Source organism: Lepidochelys olivacea, assembly GCF_965140295.1.
Source record: "Lepidochelys olivacea isolate rLepOli2 genome assembly, chromosome: 26".
NCBI classification, from domain to species: Eukaryota; Metazoa; Chordata; order Testudines; family Cheloniidae; genus Lepidochelys; species Lepidochelys olivacea.
In genome coordinates, this window is record NC_140436.1 from 10,264,112 (window position 1) to 10,286,502 (window position 22,391).

At 48.7% G+C, this 22,391-nt stretch overlaps 1 protein-coding gene across 2 annotated transcripts in view; it reads right to left on the reverse strand.

Annotated features, from left to right (window-relative positions):
- The window catches only part of RASSF2 (Ras association domain family member 2), a 51,165-nt gene that overhangs the window by 14,895 nt on the left and 13,879 nt on the right, over positions 1 to 22,391 (reverse strand). For both annotated transcript variants that reach the window (XM_084615332.1, XM_084615331.1), the window contains exons 2-9: positions 21,318 to 21,423; positions 17,459 to 17,534; positions 16,403 to 16,554; positions 10,500 to 10,588; positions 3,639 to 3,799; positions 3,154 to 3,255; positions 1,904 to 1,955; positions 1,205 to 1,326 (exon numbers count right to left, since the gene is read on the reverse strand). In XM_084615332.1, the coding sequence (XP_084471458.1) occupies positions 1,205 to 1,326; positions 1,904 to 1,955; positions 3,154 to 3,255; positions 3,639 to 3,799; positions 10,500 to 10,588; positions 16,403 to 16,554; positions 17,459 to 17,534; positions 21,318 to 21,376 (813 nt within the window). In that variant the 5' untranslated portion in view covers positions 21,377 to 21,423. The remainder of the gene's footprint in view (positions 1 to 1,204; positions 1,327 to 1,903; positions 1,956 to 3,153; positions 3,256 to 3,638; positions 3,800 to 10,499; positions 10,589 to 16,402; positions 16,555 to 17,458; positions 17,535 to 21,317; positions 21,424 to 22,391) is intronic.

Here is a 22,391-nt window from a genome sequence, read left to right on the forward strand (position 1 = left end):
ATCGCTATCCTGTAGAGAGAGCACACAGCAAGGCCTGTGGAGGCTGAGAGAGGACTCCTTGTGTTGCTGAGGCTGGTGGAGTTGGGTAGCAGACACAGACAAGGCTTCCCTCAAGCTAAGGGCAGGTGATAGTGAGGTGCCTTACAGCCCTGGGTAACCTGGGAAATGTCACACCCACTGAAAACGTCCCAAAATTAAAGTTTTGCCCTACAACACCCAACTACCATCATATTTGGGTCCCTTAAGCTCATCCCACAATTGAAATAGACAATAAGGTTGAACTGCAGTTACCCTTAAAGAAACCCTAGATATTCCCATAAAGAAAGATCCTCTCTTGAATTTTTAAAGCCATCCTGTAAACTATCTCCCTGCTAATAGGCTATTAGCATAGTTTAGTTTTAAAATTCTATAGGTCTTCTCCGTAGGCTTATTAACAATGCTTTCAATGTTTGTTGAGGCAAGCAGGAAGTGATCTTTTCTCCTAATGCTGCAGAGCATTATTTCCCTGTCCTGCCGCATCAGAGGCAAAATGCAAAACAGGGCCAGAACACTTGCGATCTCACAGCGCTTTTCGCAAGAGCATTTTATGTAGCATCTTGGCCAGATTCCACTCGGTAATAACTTTCTGCTCTCTTAACCTTCCTTCCCCCCCCCACTCTCAGTTACAGATTATGGGGTCCCCTATTTCCTCCTGTGAACACTAAGAGTAACACCATGTTCCAATCCAGAGGCAGCAACATGAAAATTGCAGACACGCATGCTAGAAGGCGAGAGATGGGGAACTTCACGCACAGCTGAACACCAGATCTGCATTTTCCACTGAGCAAGTTGTGCATTTTTAGCATTTGCAGTGCCTCTCTCTGTCAAAGGGAGGATTTCCACTCTGCTCCTAACACAGCATATGCATTCAATGACAATATATATGAACATTCCCACACCCACTTATTGAAATAGCATATCTCCGAAGCAGGACTGTACTTGAGAACATAAGCCTTCTCACCCAAACTAGCTGTTTTATGTCTTTTCCCTGCAAGGCTGCCTGTCCCTCCCTCTTCTTTCAGACACCCCGTTTTTTATATTCCTGGGCTGGCTATTATGAGACCCATTTAACCTGCCTCCAGGGTGAGTCAGCAGAAGAGTTCTGCACCTTCACACAGGCTCCTAAAGCTTAACAGCATTTGGCGCTCCACTCAAAGACACTCACATCATAGGTGACTTCTTCAACTTGGTCCTTCTCCATCAGGAAGACCTTGGAGACCTGTTCACACGGCCCCTGCAGAATGCGGGCAATCAGTGGGTAATCTGTAGCCTTCAATTTCTGTTTTTCTGCAAGGGCCCCCCCAATATATAGGACAGCAATTAGAAAACAGACCATGCAGACAAAGCAGAAGATACTATTTTTAATCTTGGCAGTATCTCGTAACCTTTCCGGATGACTGTACCCCTTTCCGGAGTCTGATTGGTCCTGCGTACCCCCAAGTTTCACCTCACTTAAAAACCACTGGCTTACAAAAATAAGACAAATACACAACCAAGTGCCACAGTACACTTTAACGGAAAAATGTCTGACTTTCTCATTGTTACCAAACAATTATAAAGTAAGTCAATTGGAATACAAATATTGTACTTACGTTGCAGTGTAGAGTCTATAACGCATAAACAGATCATTGTCTGTATGAAATTTTTGTTTGTACTGACTTTGCTAGTCCTTTTTACGTAGCCTGTTCTAAAACTAGGCAAATATCTCGAGGAGGTGATGTACCCCCCCAAAGACCTCTGCGTACCTGCAGGGGTATGTGTACCCCTGGCTGAGAATCACTGCCTTAAAGATACACAGCAGAGGTCACCAGTTAAGCCAAGTTACTCTAAACCATTACAACTGGAGGATTTCTTCCAGACTTACCTCCGCTGGTGTGGACAATATACAATGCAAATTCATCAGCCGAGTTCTCAATCTGAACACAGGAAAAAAGGAAGATGTCAAAGTATCAAAAGGCAGCTAGATTACTTTTTGAAAAAAGAAACACTTTGCATTTTCATAACACCTTGCATCCAAGGACTTGCAAGTACTTGAGAAGAGACAATTCTCCACAATATGCTTTTGGCTTCAGGCAAGAATTCTAGCCATTTAGTAGATGGGTTAATAAACAGGGTAGAGCTGGGAACAGAGCCCAGCATTCCTTCAGCTCAGGGGTGGGCAAAATACATCCCGCGGGCCGGATCTGGCCCTTCTGACATTTCTGTCCAGCCCGCCAGGCTCTTTGGCTGCCCGCTCGCGATCTCCGGACCGCTAAAAGTCCCACGGCACAACGGGGCACTCAGGCAGGCTGCCTGCCTGCCGTGCCCCACGCCGCTCCCGGAACCGGCCGGCTGCTGCTGGCACGTCTCCCTGCACCCCTGGCCAATGGGAGCTGCAGGGGTGGTGCTTGCAGGCAGAGGCAGCACATGGAGACCCACTGCCCCTCTACCCACAAGGGGCAAGCAGAAACGTGCCAGCAGCAGCCGGCTGCAGCCACTTCCGGGAGCCTGCACATCGCACCCCCTCCCACCCCAGGTCAGAACCCCCTTCTGCACCCAAACTCCCTCCCAGACCCTGCATCCCCTCCATTAATATAGTAGAAACGTGCGGCCTGTGACCACTTAGCAAAATTCGTGGAGTGGCCCCCTTGTGAAAATGATTGTCCATCCCTGCTTTTGCTTTATTATGGTAACACCTAGTGAACAGGGCCCCATCGTGCTAGGCACTGTACAGGCATATAATAAACGTCTCTGCCCCAGAAAGCTTACAGTCTAAGTAGACAAAGGGTGCAAGGGGAAATAGAGACACAGACAGGGGAAGCGACTTGACTCAAGTCACTCAACAGGTCAGCAGCGGCTCCGAAAATAGAGTTCTGGTTTCCTGACTCCCCCTCCAGTGCTCTGTTCACTAGGCTGTCCTGCTCCGGACAAAACCCCTCCCAAAAGCGGGAAGCAGAATCCACCTCCCTGCTTTAGGCACAAGAAACCATGCTTTCTCCAAGCAATGGTTCACTTCTGACTTTGTTTGGCTCGAATTCTCTGATACAAAGACCTTGTTGAACTAAAAAAGCAACTTAAATGATAGGAGTTCAATGAGACGGTTTAACGGAGAGAGTAAATTGGGATAAAACTTGCCTTAAATTTATTGAGCAGCAGTTTGAGAGCTTGAGAAGTGGTCATTGTGCTGTTTATCCTGACATTAGTGACTGAGCCATAGGCTGGTGTGAACACAGATGTCTAGGGATGGAAAAGACACGTAAAGGATTTCAATTACGATAGGCACAACATGCATCAGTAATTTTCCTCACAAACACGTCCCCTCCCTGACCCGGGCAAAGTTCACTCCAATGCTCTCCTCAGCCCAAGGTCTAGGCCCTTTTCAGGTCCCATTTAAACCCTATTTTGAGGAATTCGCGGGAGTCCAGGCTTACTGTACATGGATGGATTTTGGGGACCCAGCCAAGATCCCAAAAAGCAGGAACACACTACAAAGATACGCTTCAGCCACATAATCAGTGCTGACATTTGAGTAGTGACACTTTCTTTTTCATCTGCTATTCACGTTATTTTCTGGCACTTCGAAAGCAACTACATGCTCTGTCTGGGCTCAGGGTCCTTACTTTGTGATTGTAGAAATGCCCGTTGATGGAAAACCGATGGCGTTTGATCCGCCGCTGTTCACTTGGGGTGCGGAAATTCCCCCTGCGACGGACTCCCACGTCGCTCCTGGTCCGCATCAGCTGTGGAGTTTCCTCTTGCTGGGGTTTTAAGTCTCCGACATCTGAAATGAAGAGTAAGAATGGCTTTCAAACAAGAGACTCACATGTGTAAAAGGAGATACCATTGGAGAAACGTGTGTCATTACTACTTAGATGGTCAGCTCTTTGGGGGAGGGACCATCTCCTTGTTCTGTGTTTGTACAGCACCCAGCACAATGGGGTCCTGGTCCATGACTGGGGCTACTAGGCACTGCCACGATACAAAGACCTCAAGAGGTCATCTTGTCCAACTTACACTGCGGCAGGACCAAGTAAACCTAGATCATCCCGGACAAGTGTTTATCCAACTTGTTCTTAACAGCTTTTTTGTTGCTCTCGTCTGGACTCTCTCTAGTTTGTCCACATCCTTCCCAAAACGTGGCACCCAAAACCAGACACAGTCCTCCAGCTGAGGCCTCACCAGTGCCGAGCAGAGTGAGATCATTACATCCCCTGTCTTAGATATGAAACTCCCATGAATATACTCCAGAATGATATTAGCCTTTTTTACAACTGCATCACATTGTTGGCTTATATTCAATTTGTGATCCGCTATAATAGCCCTGTCTCTATCGTTATTCGATATTAACACTAATTGTACAAAATGACAGTTCCAGAAAACAAATGCTTTTAATAAGGTTTAAAGCACGGGTGGGGAACCTCTGGCCCGCGGGCTGGATCCGGCCCCCTGCTTCATTTAATCTGGCCCACACCAAGTCTCCGTGCCACGGGCCGGAAGCCCCGAACCTCTGCCCCCCCTGCTCCACACCCCACAGGTCTGGAGCCGACAGGTTATAAAAAGTCCAGTCAGCTCCACGCAGCAACCAGCATGTCCCTGTGGCCCCTAGGCGCAGGGGTGATCAGGGAAGCCCCGCGTGCTGCCCCTGCCCCCCGTCCCCAGTGCTGGCTCCGCAGCTCCCATTGGCCGGGACCTGCGGCCAAAGGGAGCTGCAGGGACGGGGCCTGCGGGCGTGGGTAGTGAGCACTGCGCAGAGCCCTCTGCCCAGCGGCAGACATGGCAGCCACTTCTGGGAGCAGCGCGGAGCCAGGGCAGGCAGGGAGCCTGCCTTAGCCCCACTGTACCGCTGCTGGGGAGCTGCCTAAGTTAAGCACTGCCCGGCCAGAGCCCACACCCCAAGCCCCCTGCCCCCAGGTCGGAACCCCCTCCCGCACCCTAACTCCCTCACAGACCACACCCCAACCTCCTGCCCCCTCCCGCACCTTAACTCCCTCCCAGACCCTGCACCTCCTCCCACACCCCGACCCCGCTCCCACACTCCAAACCCCTTGACCCTGACCCAGAACCCCCTCCTGCACCCCAAACCTTTCACCCCCAGCCCCACCCCAGACCCCATGCCAGAGCTCTCATCCCCTCCTGCAACCCAATCCCCTGCCTGGAGCCCACTCCAGCACCCTGAACCCCCCATTTCTGGCCCCACCCCGGAGCCTAGGGGAAGCCCCGAGACTCTGCAGCCCCCACCTTCTTCGCAGGGCTGTGCGTGGCCCACGACTGGTTTTTCTCTGTGGGTCAGTGGCCCCGGATAGAAAAAAAAGATTCCCAACCCCTGGTTTAAAGTGATGCAAAATTCTGCATTTTTTAGCTTGAAACCAGTTAGAACTTGTGCAATATAATCTTAGCTGCCGGTTTATATATTAACCCACGTAGTCTCTCTCATCTATTGATGGAGGCTATTAATTCACATTTTTGCAGTGTAAATCCATGCCACTGCTTGGTTAAAGCCTCTTCTTTTATGAAGTTAAGCATCTTACTCATCTGGTCATTGAGCAATTTTTTAAGATGAGAACAGGAGAAGCAAGCCAATACTTAACATCTCTGAATGAAAACTGGCCCATATCCAGATTATAATGAAATAGCAGTTCATCCATTTTTAATGAACCACTGGAGCTAGGACTTAAGATTTTTTCTTTTTAAATTCAAAGCACGTCCATGCCAAGAGAATCTCTTGCAAGTTCCATTTCCCACAGACAGGCAATCGTGACCCAACATTCATGAGGAGCCCTAGATGTACATTATGTAGCAGGTTTACGGGCATATATGACAGCCACAGTAAAGGGTTTTGCAACGACATGCTATGAACAGAAGACACCTTCAGTGCCATGCTATTAATAGAAGACACCCTCAGCAAGTTTGCAGATGACACTAAGCTGGGGTGGGTGGGAGGGAGAGGAGAGAGGTAGATTCGCTGGAGGGTAAGGATAGGGTCCAGAGTGACCTGACAAATTGGAGGATTGGGTCAAAAGAAATCTGATGAGGTTCAACAAGGACACGTGCAGAGTCCTGCACTTAGGACGGAAGAATCCCATGCACCGCTACAGGCTGGGGACCGACTGGCAAAGCGGCAGCACTGAAGAAAAGGACCTGGGGATTACAGAAGCTTGATACGAGTCAGCAGGGTGCCCTTGTTGTAAAGAAGGCTAACGACATATTGGGCTGCATTAGTAGAAGCATTGCCAGCAGATCGAGGGAAGTGATTATTCCCCTGTATTCGGCCCTGGTGAGGCCACACCTGGAGTATTGCGTCCAGTTTTGGTCCCCGCACTACAGAAGGGATGTGGACAAATTGGAGAGAGTCCAGCAGAGAGCAACGAAAATGATCAGGGGGCTGGGGCACATGATTTACAAGGAGAGACTGAGGGAACCGGGGTTATTTAGTCTGCAGAAGAGAAGAGTGAGGGGGGGGGATGTGACAGCAGCCTTCAACTACCGGAAGTGGGGGAGGTTCCAAAGAGGATGGAGCTCGGCTGGAGCAATGGTCTCCAGTTGCAGCGCGGGAGGTCTAGGTTGGATATTAGGAAACACTATTTCACTAGGAGGGTGGTGGAGCACTGGAATGCGTTACCTAGGGAGATGGTGGAATCTCCTTCCTTCGAGGTTTTTAAGGCCCGGCTTGACAAAGCCCTGGCTGGGATGATGTAGCTGGTGTTGGTCCTGCCTTGAGCAGGGGGTTGGACTAGATGATGACCTCCTCGAGGTCTCTTCCAACCCTCATCTTCTATGATTCTAAGGTACTTCAGACAAGTAATAAAGACCAACACGGAGATGGGCGATTGCTACATTCCAAGTGCCTCGCACATACCATGCAATCAGTCCTCAACGCAGCTGCCAGGGAGGGACACATCAGGCACTTTGACCACGTAGGGAAGCGAAGGGAGACAGGGTGAGAGCCCGACTTTCAGAGATTCCGAGCACCTACAACCTGAGGTGCTAATGGGACGAACAGGTGCTCAGCGCCTCAGAAAAGCAACTTGGCCACGGAGCGAGTGGGTAGCTGAGTGAGGATCATGTGGCTCCCAACGCCCAAATGCCAGATGCCACTGCTGTAGCGGCAGAAAAGCATCCAGGAGTCTTAAGGGGCAGGGTGGGAAAACAAAATGAAACACAGAAAAGGCACGTCCGCAAGCAGCAGCGATATAAACCACATCGGCTTGCAACTGCCCTTTCAGGCCCAACCCAGATTATAATTCCATCTCTCTACCCCACCAGCCAGTCCCTGGGAAGGAACATATGGAACGAAGCTACATTAACAAGGGAGCAGTTGCAGAAAGGATGCGGACTTCCTGTTTTTACAGACCCACACGCAGCTTCCTCTCATATTGTCAGACTACCCCGGTAAAGGAGGAGTTAGAATGAGTCCCAAGACAGGCACACTCAAACACGTGGAGAACTCCTTACCCGCGATGACCAAACTGTGCCTTAGTCTTTTCGAGAATTAACATTTCGACAGCACTTTCCCTCCCAATCGATCCCACAGCACATTGCCATGGCTATACACGAACGGCTTCATCTACTGCTGAAAAGCAGCCATCTCAGAGAGCAACGTGGTGGGTCTTTCACTGTGTCCTGGGACACTGCACTGCAGCCCAGGAAGGGCAGCTGATCAGCCAGCCAGAACTGCAGGGAGATCCAGACAGGCGAACTGTAATTACAGATTGCCTTGTCCTCAGGACTTCGCCCTCCACAGGCTTGGAAGACGGGCCATGGGGCTCTTCACTGACCCCAAATGATCTGGTTTTCTGTTTCTCTGTCTCAAGAGGGCAACTTTGGCAGCACCTCACCTGTTCACGCCATTCTGGGGCATCAATTCAACACCAAGACGCTAAACGGAGTTTGGTCCCAGGAATAGGAACCAGAGAAAGGAGACCTAGATTCTATTCCTGACTCTGCCACTGAGACACCGTGGCCAGTCAGATCCTCTCCCTGTGCCTCTATTCAGAGCAGGGACTAGTTCCCCATCCCCACTGGAATATAAATAATAACCTAGTGAAGAACAACCCCATTCCCCACAGCATTTGGGCAGTCTCCCATCCAAGCAGCGACCCAACCTAACCCTGCTTAGCATGGAAGACCAGGCAGGATCAGAGCCCAAGGCAACAGGATGGCACACCACCAGCATGGTAAGGGTTACTATGCTAAAGCATGCCCGGAGCAGAGCCAGCCCTCCCTTTGCTGAGCGGAGACAGCCCTCCCTCTCACAGGAAAGGCCCTTCAGACTCAACTCTGTGTGCACGCACAGATGGGGGTGGGGGTGGGGGAGAGAGAAACCTTCTTAGAAATGTTTACTTCTCCATGGTAACGCTACTAAACAATGGCTCCTATTCTTCCTCTTGAAAGCCGGGAGCAACCCATGCACCAGGGGAGCACGGGGGCTGCTAAAGGAAAAGGAAGCATGGAGACAAGTGGAGATTGTCACTCAACAACCCTTGCTTTCCTTTGGGGTTTCACTCTGGGCTTTCGGAGTAGCTTCTAGGACACCTGCATCGCTTCTGGGCAAACGGCAAAGGCCACGCTGGTCCCACACTAACGTGCTCCCCAAGATTTCTACAGTGGATATTTTGGGTTAGGCTTAAAGAACTCAACAGGTTAATATAGCAACAACCCCCTTCCTGGGGAATCTGAACGCGATAGGGCCAGAGAGCAAGATATAGGAACAGGCAAATTGTTCAGAACTGAACACAGGAGCTAAGAACTTGCCTACACGGGAAAGCTACACCGGTGTAAGATAAGGCGTGAATTTAAAGCACCACAGTTACACCAATGTAACCCCATGTGCATGCTCGTATTCTGATGTAAGAGGTTTTATTCAATTTGTCCCTTTGGAAGCAGTTTAATCTAAACTGAAAAAAACAAACAAACATTCGATCCAGAACAAGACGTGTCCACGCAGGGGCGTTATATTGGTGCAGTTTTGTGGTTTAAACTAGAAAATTTTCAGTGTGGATGAAACCTAGCTCCTGTCAGCTCTCAATGGTACTTGAACAACTTGGGAGCATCGATGCTTTTAAAAAAAAAACTTCGCCCAAGACAAGAGAGGGCGTGGGGCAATGGGGGTGCCTGTGTGTGAAGAAAAGCGGAAATCAGACCCAACGGCTTCAGGGGAAGTCATTCTCCAGCTGATTTGCGGTCCGATCAATGGCTGTATTATTGTATTTTTGTGTTGCATCCAGGTCTCGGTCCTGGGGGAACCTCTGAGTGCTTTCATAATACAAACTGGTCAAATTTTTGTCTGAACAAAACCTCTGCCCAACCACACATCCCCTACACCAAAATAATGGCTCTTTCTTCAGAAGAGGAAACAAAGAATCATGAGAACTGTCGATATTATACAAAAGAAGTTAAGTGCTTGTCTACAGGGAGGTGCAAGGCAGATGACAGGGGCATGAACTGTAGAACATGCCAACGTGTGGTGCTTTAACTGCCCCGTGCAGACTCCGCTGGCACGAACTGAAAAGTACCTAGTTCTCATTCGTGTCGTTCGGTTTCAAATGGAACGACATCACTGTAAACTAGGTACCTTTTCGTTGACATCAGTAGGGTCTACAGGAGGTGTGATAGAGCACAATTCGCACCCCCGTATTCTGCATTGCGTTGCCATGTAGACAAGCCCTAAGTAAAACCCCGAGCTGTCAGGGGGGAACAATTGCCCAATACATTTGTTTCAAACTCTGCAAAACTTGGAATTTTGGAAAGATTTTCGTTTTTTAACCAGCTCTACGGATCTGATCCAGAGCCCGGTGAAGACTTCAAACTGATCTCAATAGGCTTCAGATCAAGCCTTAAACCATCTCTAATCGGCACTCTGCTTGTATAACAATGGCTATGGTACAAAACACTCAGTAAATTAGCAAGGTCTACATGTTACATATTAAAAAAAAACAACAAAAAAAAAAAAAACACACCTCCGTCCCGCAACACTAAACAACGTTAAAAAACATTAAGGTTGCAAAGTGAAGCACTCAAAAGTTAGGCTACGCCAGAACTAATGCTGCCCGTGCCTAAGCACGTTACAGTCCTCACTTACATGAGCATTTTAATGTTAAAAAAACAAACTCGCGGAACCCCGGACTCATTCAAGGCACAGGATGGACAGTGCTCACTGAACAAGCAGCTACTGATTGTTTCTCCATATCCTTGTTATTTGATGTGTGGCCCTTGGTCTTAATGACAGTACATCATTTAAACGTGGTGGAAACGTTGGGCGACCATAACTAAAGGCATCGCTGTTTATAATATAGATAGATAAACTATTTCATGCAAGACAAGTGCAAGATTAAATTCTGGCAGAGTGATTCCACTGAATCAAAGAGAATTGGAATAAAAGAAAGCAAAAGTTTTAGGCCTGGGGCATCACCCCTTTGGTTTACACTGGGACAGCCTACTGACAGAGAACAGATCAGTTAGCAAACCCACCATCCTGGTCTCACCTGTTCCACTCTCTGAGTCATCAGCATCCGTGGAGGTGTCAACATCTGTAATCTGAATATCGGGTATGGTGCTTGGCTTCACTGCAGACCTAATAAAGAGAGAGACATACTGTCACAATACAGGCTCAAAGTCACCAGCCAAGACAGCGAGCTCACTTTCTCTCACATAATGGAGCATCAGATGTGGGTGCCTCATCGAATGGACTTTTCTTTTTTTTTCCCCCTCTCAACACCACCACACAACCAAGTAACGGTCGTATCTCAGTACGTAGCCAGGCCAGATAACCCTATACAAATACAAGTGAGGAGGAAATTCACCCTCTGTGCAAAAGGGCCAGCCCCCTTTTGCTGACCCTCCACACAGGGGTGAATTTCATCCCTGGATACTTTCTGGTTTCTTACCAGACTGAGGGACACACACCGGAAGCCAAGAAGGCTGGGACTGAAATTTTGGCTCAGAGGCAAGCACGAGCTCCCTATTTGACAAGGCAAAAGCGTGCTAGGTTTCAATTGAACTCCCATTAGTCTGTACAGTAATTCAAAGACAGTGTCCGCTGTTGGACGTAGCAGAGAACTTCTGCCACCCTAGTTTTCAATACACTATTTACTTGTCCACACTACAGCAGGGAGAGATTTTTGGCTTTTAGTCCCACAAGGTCTAATACCTGGGGGAACACTGAAGTGACCCTCAGATTTAACTTGGCTAAGACACTGTAGGTGATGTACACCCCTCTGCAGCGGCGTGCACTGCCATCGCAGGACTGCAGTCCTCTTAATAGCTTGCCCTTGCACCAAGTCACATTGGGCTCTCTGTAGCTATGCAGAGGTAGTGGGTCCAGTAGATCGCATTCAGGGCTAGAAGTCAGGAAACCTGGGTTCTATTCCTGGCTCTAACCTGCTGGATGACATGGGACAGCTTGCTTCTCTCTGTTCCCCTGCCCATCGCTTGTGCATTAAAATTGTCAGCTCTTTGGGGCCAGGACTGTCTTACTGTGAGACCATACAGTACCCAGCGTAGACTGGTTGGGTTTTAGATGCTATGACAAAAGACACAACAGTGTGTCCGAGTGCCATGGAATTCAGTGCCTACACAATGATTTTAAGTTTTGTTTTTCAATGCACCCCACCCCATATCTTAACACACAGCTCAATGGAATGCATTGGTCATGGTAAGACAGTCAATCAAAAGCTGATCGTTTGACCAGTCCAGTTCATTAGCTGTATGTTATATCTGCAAATCAGTAAGGATTTTATGCAGTTGGAAATATCAGGTGGCTTTCTAAAGGAGATTGCCCACATTTCTGGAGATTTGAGGTAAGTGTAATGATGCCTTTTGATAACATACATTGTTTTTTGCTTTGCTGTTGCGCAGGATTAATGCCCTATAACTGGGTCCCCATCTCAGCTCTTAATATCAAACTACTCAGCCAGTTGAAATGTTCTGGATTTAGATTTTTCAGCAATAGTTTTGATGAAAACTAATTTTTATAGGGAAAAAAACTGATGAAGTTTTCCCCCCCAAATTCCCCTATTCCCCCACCAGCCAACTTTACGTAAGGTGGATGTTTTGAACGGTCAGCTTTTGTTGGGTTTCACTGCTGAAGAGAGGATCTCATAACAAATACAGGGTTATATCAAATGTTTCAAAATATAGGATGATTTTCCCGCCGAGACAGATCCCCTGTAATATGTTTGTACGACACCTGCAGTGGTTCCCCCACCCCCGCACCCACACACACACACCCCGGTCATAAAAAACAACGGGGTCGTACTAGAATGATGTGAAGAAAGTACCAGGCAGCAACACAAGGATTCCAAGGGTCGCGTGATGCAAGACAAGACATAAGGAGGTTTCACTCAACAACAAAATGATGGAAAAATCAAGAGGACAGAAAGGGAGGAGAGGGAGACAGGACTGATGAGATTTACGGTTCCAGACAGCAAATTGGGACTTCTCCCAGCTCTGCCACAGCCTGACAGAGTAACTGCCACGTGCCTCAGTTTACCTAGCAGTGATAATACTAGCTTACTTCACAGTAGGAGACTAAATTCATTCATTTGCAAGAGGCTCATTAGCACTCATTTCCTTTCTGGGATATTCTAAACCACCTAGGTGGAGGGAAAGTTAACTTTCCCATCCCAGTCTCTCCCGGTCACAAGTATAGATACTTTCAGAGAGTTTAAGGCCAGAAGGGATTATCAGATAATCTCGTCTCATCTCCTGTATATCACAGCTCCCAAAATTTCACCCAGTTACCCTTCTGCTGAGCCCCAGAGTGGGTGTTTTGCTAAAGCGTATCTTCCAGAACAGCACAGAGTCTTGAGTTAAAGACAAAGACAGGGAATCCACCACTTCTCTGGGTAGTTTGTTCCAATGATTAATCACCCTCACTGTTTAAAAATAAATAAATAATTTTAAAATGGTGCCTTATTCCCAGTTTGAATGGGTCTGGTTTTCGCTTTCAACCATTCTTGTTCCGCCTTTCTCCCCTAAATGAAAGAGCCCTTTAATACGAGCTATTTTCTCCCGGTGAAGACGGTTCATACACCGCATCAAGTCACTGCTCAGTCTGGTAAGCTACACAGACTGAGCTCTTAAAGTCTCTCACTGCGAGGCATCTTCTCCAGCCCTCAAATCACTGTCGTGGCTCTTCTCTGCACCCTCGCTAATTGTTTCAATGTCCTTTGCAGAAAAGGATGCAGTATTGTTTCAATGTCCTTTGCAGAAAAGGATGCAGTAAGGAAAGTGATCAGGAACAGTCAGCATGGATTCACCAAGGGAAGGTTTGACAGGTCTCCCACAGTATTCTTGTCAGCAAGTTAAGGAAGTATGGGCTGGATAAATGCACTATAAGGTGGGTAGAAAGTTGGCTAGATTGTCGGGCTCAACGGGTAGTGATCAATGGCTCCATGTCTAGTTGGCAGCCGGTGTCGTGGATTGCACTCTCAGCAAATTTGCGGATGATACTAAACTGGGAGGAGTGGTTGATACGCTGGAGGGCAGGGATAGGATACAGAAGGACCTAGACAAATTGGAGGATTGGGCCAAAAGAAATCTGATGAGGTTCAATAAGGATAAGTGCAGGGTCCTGCACTTAGGACGGAAGAACCCAATGCACAGCTACAGACTAGGGACCAAAAGGCTCGGCAGCAGTTCTGCAGAGAAGGACCTAGGGGTGACAGTGGATGAGAAGCTGGATATGAGCCAGCAGTGTGCCCTTGTTGCCAAGAAGGCCAATGGCATTTTGGGATGTATAAGTAGGGGCATAGCGAGCAGATCGAGGGACGTGATCGTCCCCCTCTATCCGACATTGGTGAGGCCTCATCTGGAGTACTGTGTCCAGTTTAGGGCCCCACACTACAAGAAGGATGTGGATAAATTGGAGAGAGTCCAGCGAAGGGCAACAAAAATGATTAGGGGTCTGGAACACATGACTTATGAGGAGAGGCTGAGGGAACTGGGATTGTTTAGTCTGCAGAAGAGAAGAATGAGGGGGGATTTGATAGCTGCTTTCAACTACCTGAGAGGTAGTTCCAGAGAGGATGGTTCTAGACTATTCTCAGTGGTGGAAAAGAACAGGACAAGGAGTAATGGTCTCAAGTTGCAGTGGGGGAGGTTTAGGTTGGATATTAGGAAAAACTTCTTCACTAGGAGGGTGGTGAAACACTGGAATGCGTTGCCTAGGGAGGTGGTGGAATCTCCTTCCTTAGAAGTTTTTAAGGTCAGGCTTGACAAAGCCCTGGCTGGGATGATTTAATTGGGTATGGGTCCTGCTTTTGAGCAGGGGGTTGGACTAGATGACCTCCTGAGGTCCCTTCCAACCCTGATATTCTATGATTCTATTCCAGTGTCCACATGACCCCTAACTCTCCCTCAGTGTTGCTGCTTTCCAGGATATAGTCCACCATTCTGTAGGTCTGGCCTGGATTCCTTGGTGTATAATTTTGCATTTGGCTATGTTAAAGGAAGCTCTGTTATTAAAGGCCCCCATCCTGCAAGGAGCTTCATGTGGGTCTCTGTCATAGCAGAACTGGCTCTTTGTCGCCTTGTCTTCACTGGACTTTTGTACCTTAGGCGAAGGAGGATCAGCCTAGGGTAAAAGTCCAAATATTTGCTACAAACATAACCATGGAAAAATGTCCAAAACTAGTCTTTACAAATATGTCGTCAAGTGCCAATTAACCTGAGATAATCAGCTAACGCAAGGTGCAAAAGACAAGGCCCCATCTTCACTAGGGAAAAAAAGGTTACATCTTCACATGTGATTTAAACAAAACAAAACGTGAACAAGGCAGTTGTAGTTTTAACTTGCGTTAGCCCTTCTAGGTAAACATGAGCGACTGTTGCCCAGGGAGCCTTCTTTTTCCCCCCTTATTGACTTTTTTGTTTACTCTGGAAGGTGTAATTTTTGGCTTGGCCAGAGAGCTGAACTATCCAATCTGCAGGGAAACTGAGCCAACAGCCAGATCGGATGGTGGGAACATAAGCCACACCCTAGCTGGGCCAGAGAGAAGAAAGCTGTATTCAAGTTACATACTCTGCATAGGGAAGTTGCAAGAGCCAAGCTAAGAAAATAATTCGACTGGCAAATCAAGAAGTTAGAATACCTCCTGCGGGATATGTCAAAATACCGAGTCAGTGAAATACATGGACTCTAAATAAAACCAGGGGGAAGTTCACTCCACAGCAAACCTAAGGAAGCTTAGCTTCTGTTCTAGATTGGGTTGCTTTCCACTGCCTTCCAGATAAGGCGCACACAAAAAGCAGCGCTGCAAGCTAGGAATTCACAAGGCTGTCTCTCGCGTTTGTTTGCCAGCTGGCAACGAAGAATTAATCCCGCCAACTAGCGACTGTACAGGAGATTTTTCCCATCCACAGATCTCCAATGACTTTACAAGAGGTTCCCGGTTCAGAGATGGGAAATTGAAGCATGCAGGAGCCGTGTGACGTTGAACAGGCTGCCTAAGTCACTGGTACAGCTGGGAAAGAAAGCCCCAGGTGTCTCTGTTTCCACAATCCAGCCGGTTCTCTAAAATAAACAGATGACACTGGCAGAGCCCTCAGCCCAGTAGCAGGACCCGCCCATCATGGCTACAGGCAGCTGCTTTATTAGGCGAGGCAGAAGAAAGCCTTCTCTCGGGCAAGATGGCAGGAGATGCGCGAAGCTCACCGTAGACGCGCAGAGGGCATCTTTGAGCGGCAGCAACTGCCGACACCAGTAACGCTGGTCTATTCAGCCATGAGCCAACTGGCCAGATTTTCCTCAGCAGCAGCAGGGCTACGGAAGCTCCCCAATCTCCTCCCCCCATAGCGCTGGGCAACTCAGATGGGAAGAGCTCAGCACACAGTTGTAATCTGAAGGCAACCAGCAGGGAGGCAGTGCGGCCTAGTGGAGAGGGCACCAGAACAGGACTCGGGCAACCTGGGGTCTGTTCCCGGCTCTGCCGCTGACCCGTTGTGTGACCTTGAGTCAGTCACTTCATCTCCCCGTGCCGCAGTTTCCCCTCCCACCTTTCATCTGTCTTGTCTATTTAGCATGTAAGCTCTTCAGGGCAGGGAGTATCTTCCTACACGTTTGTACAGCACCTAGCATAATGGGGCTATGCTCTTGGTTGTGGCCTCTAGGCGCTACTGCAATAATGCAGGCAGCACTCAATTCTCCACGTCAGGCATTTCGCCACCCTCCCCCAGTGACTGCAGACTGCATTGGCAATAAGCCCTAATTCGACCTCAGTAGAGAGGAGAAGCCCATCGGCCGGTTTCTGGAGCTGCACGTTGGGTCCCAGTGTTGCGTGTGTGCGGTCTAGCAGACCCCCACGGATGCCTCTACCAAGACAATGAATCCATGCCCGGGAGTTCTTACAACAGCCTCCTCCCTAGGCAGAGCGGACCATCTACTGACCCCTGCGCGCCCAGGTTGCAGCCAGAGTGCCAAGAGGAGGAGGAAGGAGGAGGCCGGATCCGCTGGTTGTCATCCTGCATCTGCAGCCGGATTGGCCTGCGCAAGCCCCAAGAGATGTTCAGCAAACCCTCGACGATGAACTCGCCTTCCTCCTGGGCAGCAAATACAAAGACACACGCCAACATCTCAGAGCGCTGCCTTGGCCAGAGCCCTCTCCTCCTCGGCAAGGCAGAGCTAAACACACAGCCCTGCCACCCTGTCCCGTCCCTCCCCCCAAGCTCTCCAAACTCTTGATCATCACTAACAAAGCCCCACAATGTGAGGGACAGGCCATATCATCTCCACGGTATGGACAGGGAAATGGAAAGCCTAGTGGTGATGGATTTACTCACTATGTGACATCATGCCATGGGGCAGTGTTGGAAACGGAACCCAGGAGTCCTGATTCCAGGCCTGGTCTACATGTAAGTTTTAGTCGTAATCCCCCGTTCTAACCCTACACTATGCTCCCCGCCCAGAGTTGGGAAGAGAATCCAGGAGTCCTGACTCCCAGCCTTCCGCTTTAACTAAAAGCCCACCTTCTCTCAGGAGCAATGCACTCGATACCCCAAAAAGCATCCCACAGCACGCAACGAGAGACAGGCTTAAATCATGCAATGTTTCAGAATAATTATATTACTAATAAAAAGCTGATCGAGAGGATTGTGGTGTTCCCATTCCAGCCTTAATCTCTGAATCCCAGGAAGAGACCAGAGCCCACTCCTATTTAAATGAGTGTCAAAATTCCCGTGGATTCCAAAAGGCGATCATGTGGGACGGGGAGAGCCCATTGGATCGCTGTCTCCCTCAGTAAAGTAGCTACAATATAGGAACTCAAAACCTCACAGCTGGAGAGCTCCTCCTTGCAATAATAACCAGCCAGAAGCTTGCTTTGCCAGCAGTCACTTTTTGACCTCCAAGGTGGGCATTGACCCAGACGGTCTTGTTTTTTCACACAGCCTCCTCCATCTAAGTCACAAGACCAACCTGCTCGATATTTAATCATTGATTTCTCACCTCTCTGTGGCGGAGCTGCAAATTCTGACCTTCATAATACAAGTTGTAGGTCTTCAAGTGCAACAGCAGTTCGTTTCTGGAAGATGAAGACAACATTAATGCAGGCAAGGAGTCGCACTGAGACAAGGAAAGAACCAAAGCCTGACAAACTCAGGTTCTTGTGCTGCACCCGGCCCTGCAGTATCAGAGCACCTGAAATGGTAACCTGAAGGGGCTGACCTGACGCAGGTTTGATGGAGTCAGGAATGACTTTCCAGAGCCAGGGCTGGATTAAGGCAAACGAGCCATAGGCACAATGCCTCATGACCCCGCAGCCCTGAATCTACATGGGATGGCAGGAGCAGGCTCCCCACGGCAGAGCCATCTGATGCCCTGCTGAGGGACTTGCTACTGCTTCTCTTTGGCCACCCCACTTCTCCAGCCCTGGGATCTGCCCAGGAGACTGTCTGCAGGCTCTGGCAGGAGTCACTGCAGTGGCTACACTCGCGTCGTTCTTTCAAGCTTTTCTTTACAACAGCGAGGGATGGAAAAACATTTTCTCTTAGATATGAAAGCGGAGATTCTCATGGGATCTCCTGACTGTGGGAGACGAGGCCTTGGTGTGGGTCCGTAGCACTGATGGCTTAATCCAGCCACATCCAGAGCTTGCATTCAATGACTGAGGGCTACGAGACCAGACCTTGGTCGTTCCCTGCCTTGGCATCACTTCCACTCGCACTGCATGGAAAAGGGGCGTGTTGGGGAAAAGCACAAGCATGCCGAGGTGGAAACAGAGACCCTCTTCCCAACCTTTGCGACGTGGCACGCAACAGCTGCCATCTGGAGAGGGGAACTCACTGCTCCCAAAGGTTGCATGAGGCCTCTGTGTAGCTCTGACTACTCCAGATATAGGGCTGTCAGCAAGGACAGGCTGACATACACAGGAACCCTCTCCTTACCCCTGTACACATACACCTCCTTTCCTTCTCCACTCCCCGACTTCAGCTTGCCTTGATGGACCTTAACAGAGCACTGTCCTTGTTACCAGTGAGTGCCAGGGGGCCCATGCTTTCCAGTAGGCATTCTTCCCGGGCAGCTCCTGAGCAGTAAGTTACCAGGTCCAGACTCCATTTATTATATGTATTATTGCAGCACCTAGATTCTCTCTCATTCACCCACCCCACAGAGAGTCAGAGACTGTCCCTGTTCTAAGCAGACGTGACTGATGCTGGGAGTATTATCCACACACGAGACAAAGTGCAGCCCTGAGCAATTAACTGATTTGACCAAGACAGTCTTCGATAAAGCCAAGAACTTCCGAATCCTGGTCCGGGGGGAGGGATAGCTCAGTGGTTTGAGCATTGGCCTGCTAAACCCAGGGTTGTCAGTTCAATCCTTGAGGGGGCCATTTAGGGATCTGGGGCAAAAATTGGGGATTGGTCCTGCTTTGAGCAGGGGGTTGGACTAGATGACCTCCTGAGTCCAACCCCCTTCCAACCCCGATACTCTATGATCTTAACCACAGGACCATCACTTCCTCCCCGGAACACATAGGTGTCTCCCTCCCTGGAACACGTAGGTGTCTCTGCATGTGTGTTGGGTCCAAGTGTGTTTCTCCCTTGCAGTAGCTTATGGGCCCTTCGAAAGCCAGATGCTTGGAGGAATCCCTGGAATTACTACCATGAGTGCTCTCTGCACTCTCCCTAATAAGGCCCAACCCCTTTACCAAGTGCAGGATCCACCCCTTAAAGTTGCAGGAGTTAGAGAAGCAAGTGGACATTGCGGGTGGGGAATATTCCTGAATATTCAAAGGCACTTAGCTAGATAAGTTATGGGACCAAGTCCCCTATGCAGAGGGTCTCCAGCAGCTAAATCAGGGTGCTGAAAGTCAGGGCACCTTGTTTCAGTTCTCACACTGCTAGGAGAGCTTTGGACACCTAGTTCACTGTGCCACTCTGTGCTACCAGCTGCACATCTGGAAATGCAGAGAAACCGATACGCAGAGAACCAGAACCACTGCCTAGAGGTCCAGTGATCACCTCCCACTTTGTTTCCATAAGCCCGTCACAAACCAATCTGCAGGGCACATCAACATATTGGCCCTAGGGATGGGCAATGATTTTGCCCCACTCGAAGCACAGGGGCCATCAATGCATGTTTATTGCATCTTCCGGTCCAGAGTAAGGAGTGTGCAGCCACAATTGCTGCGTCCTGCCAGCCAACACTGCCCTGAAGGAATGCGTCGCAAGAGGCCTTTCGTCCAATGATCAGAAAACCAACAAAAAACTCAGACAGACCGACCTTGATGAAGCAGACTTCAAGGCTGCAAGACAAGCAGCTTAGGGAACACACAGTCACTTGACTTTGTACTTCGTTATTGTCAAAATAATAAAACAGCCCCCATCACAACACATTTCCGACGTCTGCTCACTGCGCTAGGCCCCCCATCTTAGAGTTTAAATAGCACCACAGTTGTAGAGACTGAATGGGAGGGAAAAACAGAGACCCAGCATAGGTACACAGCTCCAGATCCTCAAAGGTGTTTAGCCACCTAAGTCCCATTGATTTCAATGGAGGTTAGGAACATAAATAGGTTTAAGAATCAGGGCCCGAGGGCCTTATCCTCCAGCAGAGCTTTGGCCGCTCTGTACGACTCTGACAATGCAAAGCAGCCAAAGTGCATTCGTCAGTCTGGCCCGGAGTGCAGCAGGTACAGTATTTTCCTGACCTCTAGAGGCCTGGGAATAACATTGTTCCCATGCAAAGGTCACTAAATATCTGATCCATCCAACCAGGCATCTCATGAATCCCCAGTCACTGGACTATTAGGTGTCACCCAGATACCGTTTCTATTAAGATACCATAGGAAGGACACCTAGCATTTGCACAGCACTTCAGATTCTGAGGGGTCAAACTCTGCAAAGGTGGGGGAATTAGAATCATAGAATCACAGAAGATCAGGGCTGGAAGAGACCTCAGGAGGTCATCTCGTCCAACCCTCTGCTCAAAGCAGGACCAACCCCAACTAAATCATCCCAGCCAAGGCTTTGTCAAGCTGGGCCTTAAAAACCTCTAAGGATGGAGATTCCACCACCTCCCTAGGTGACCCATTCCAGTGCTTCACTACCCCCAATCTGTCACTAGGTTGCCTCCTGTATTCAGTAAGGGTCCCACACTTCCCCTGACCACCTTCTTGTGGCTAACATACCTGTAGAAACCTTTCTTGTTCCCCTTCACATCCCTTGCTAGCTGCAACTCCAATTGTGCTTTGGCCTTCCTGGTTACACCCCTGCATGCTCGAGCAATATTTTTATAAATATACAAAATTATCACCATTCCTATTTTACAGATGGGAAAACTGAGGCAGAGATAGACAGACTACAGCCAAAATTCTCCCAAAAAACATGTCCAGTGATTTGGGGCGCCTCAATCTAAGGCACATGAAGAGATTGGGGCCTGGTCTACACAAGTTTTGTTCCAGTGTAACTATTTCAGTTAGGGGTGTGATTTTTTCTTTTTCTTACCAACGTCATTCTACTGAGATGTCGTTATAGCTTGTTCCTATCTAGGGGGCTTGGGTAGTAACTGGCATCTTTCCATCTTGATCTCCTAAACTCTTTTCTCTTTGGCTGCAAACCACTCAATGATTTCTCAGCCATGGAATGTTACTATTCCCCCCAAGGCTCCTCTGGATTTTTCCATGCTTTGCATTATCAATTGCTAGCAAGATCACCTCCCCCTCCACCTCCGTCCACAGCTTTAAGATCTTTGTGTGTCTGCATCTGCCCCTCCTACACCAGTCACCAGGGCCTTTCATAAATAAATCACCGGCTCATAATACCAAAAATATTTCTGCGTTAAACTCTGGTTGCAATCTTACTTTGAAATGTATTTGTCTTTTCCACAGGGGACTGCAGATGACTGGCTGCAGTAATCCATCCTCACGATCGTCTTTCATTAGGAGCAGAGACCTGAATTGTAGGGGGCTGGGGGGAGGATACAAGAGAAATTTGCATTAATCACAGTATCATTTCCATCTTAATATGTGCAGATTGGGGCAGCTCCAAAGACCACCTGACTCAGTGGGAGTTTTTCCACTGACTTCAGAGCTTTGGATCCCTCTGTCAGCCACATCAGTCCACGGTGCAGACAGCAAAATAGAAAGTTACAATTCAAATGATGGACTTAAAAGCGGAAATGTGAAAAGTCAGGTGAGGGGAAAGTAAAGAGAATCGTTGCAAGTGCACCATAGTAAGCCGACCCTGGGAGACACAATTAATAGAATACTTTGCATTTCTATTGCACCCTTTCACCTAGATAGGAAGGTATTGAGCCCGTGCGGCAGGTATTATACCTGTTTTACAGATGGAGAGACAGTGGGAACAACTGGTGCAAATGGGACCAGGGTGGAGGGAAGGAGAACTATTTATCGTTCCGATCAGATTCCAGTTTGGGTCAGTTCTCACCCGACCCTGCTCACAGTAAGGTTCCCCTCCATCCTACCACTCATCATCATCAGGATGCAACTTACAATACCCTCTGCTGTTTTGAGAATGGCTGCGACAGACACGGAAACCACCATCCAGTTCAGTGGTGTTTCTAAAGGGAGTCTAGTGGCAATGCAACCTTGGATTCTACAGATAGGAAGAAAAAGTTCAACTCCACTGGATCAGGAGAGGTGTTTTGGTTGAATCCAGGAGGGAAAATCATAAATAACTAACTGTCTTAAAAAAGAAATACAAGGACAGCTGGCCTGAACACAAGACTCTCCTTTGACCAATCACCAGCAGCCCGAGGTAACATGCATTTCCCCCCCTATGTATCGACACCAAATATCCCCTGCCATCATACTTGAACCTGCCTCGATCAATAAATAAGGAGAAGCTTGTTTGAATTCCCCAGTGGACAGTAACACTGTCTTTGATCAGCTGGGGCTTCAGTCGAGCTGTTGTGA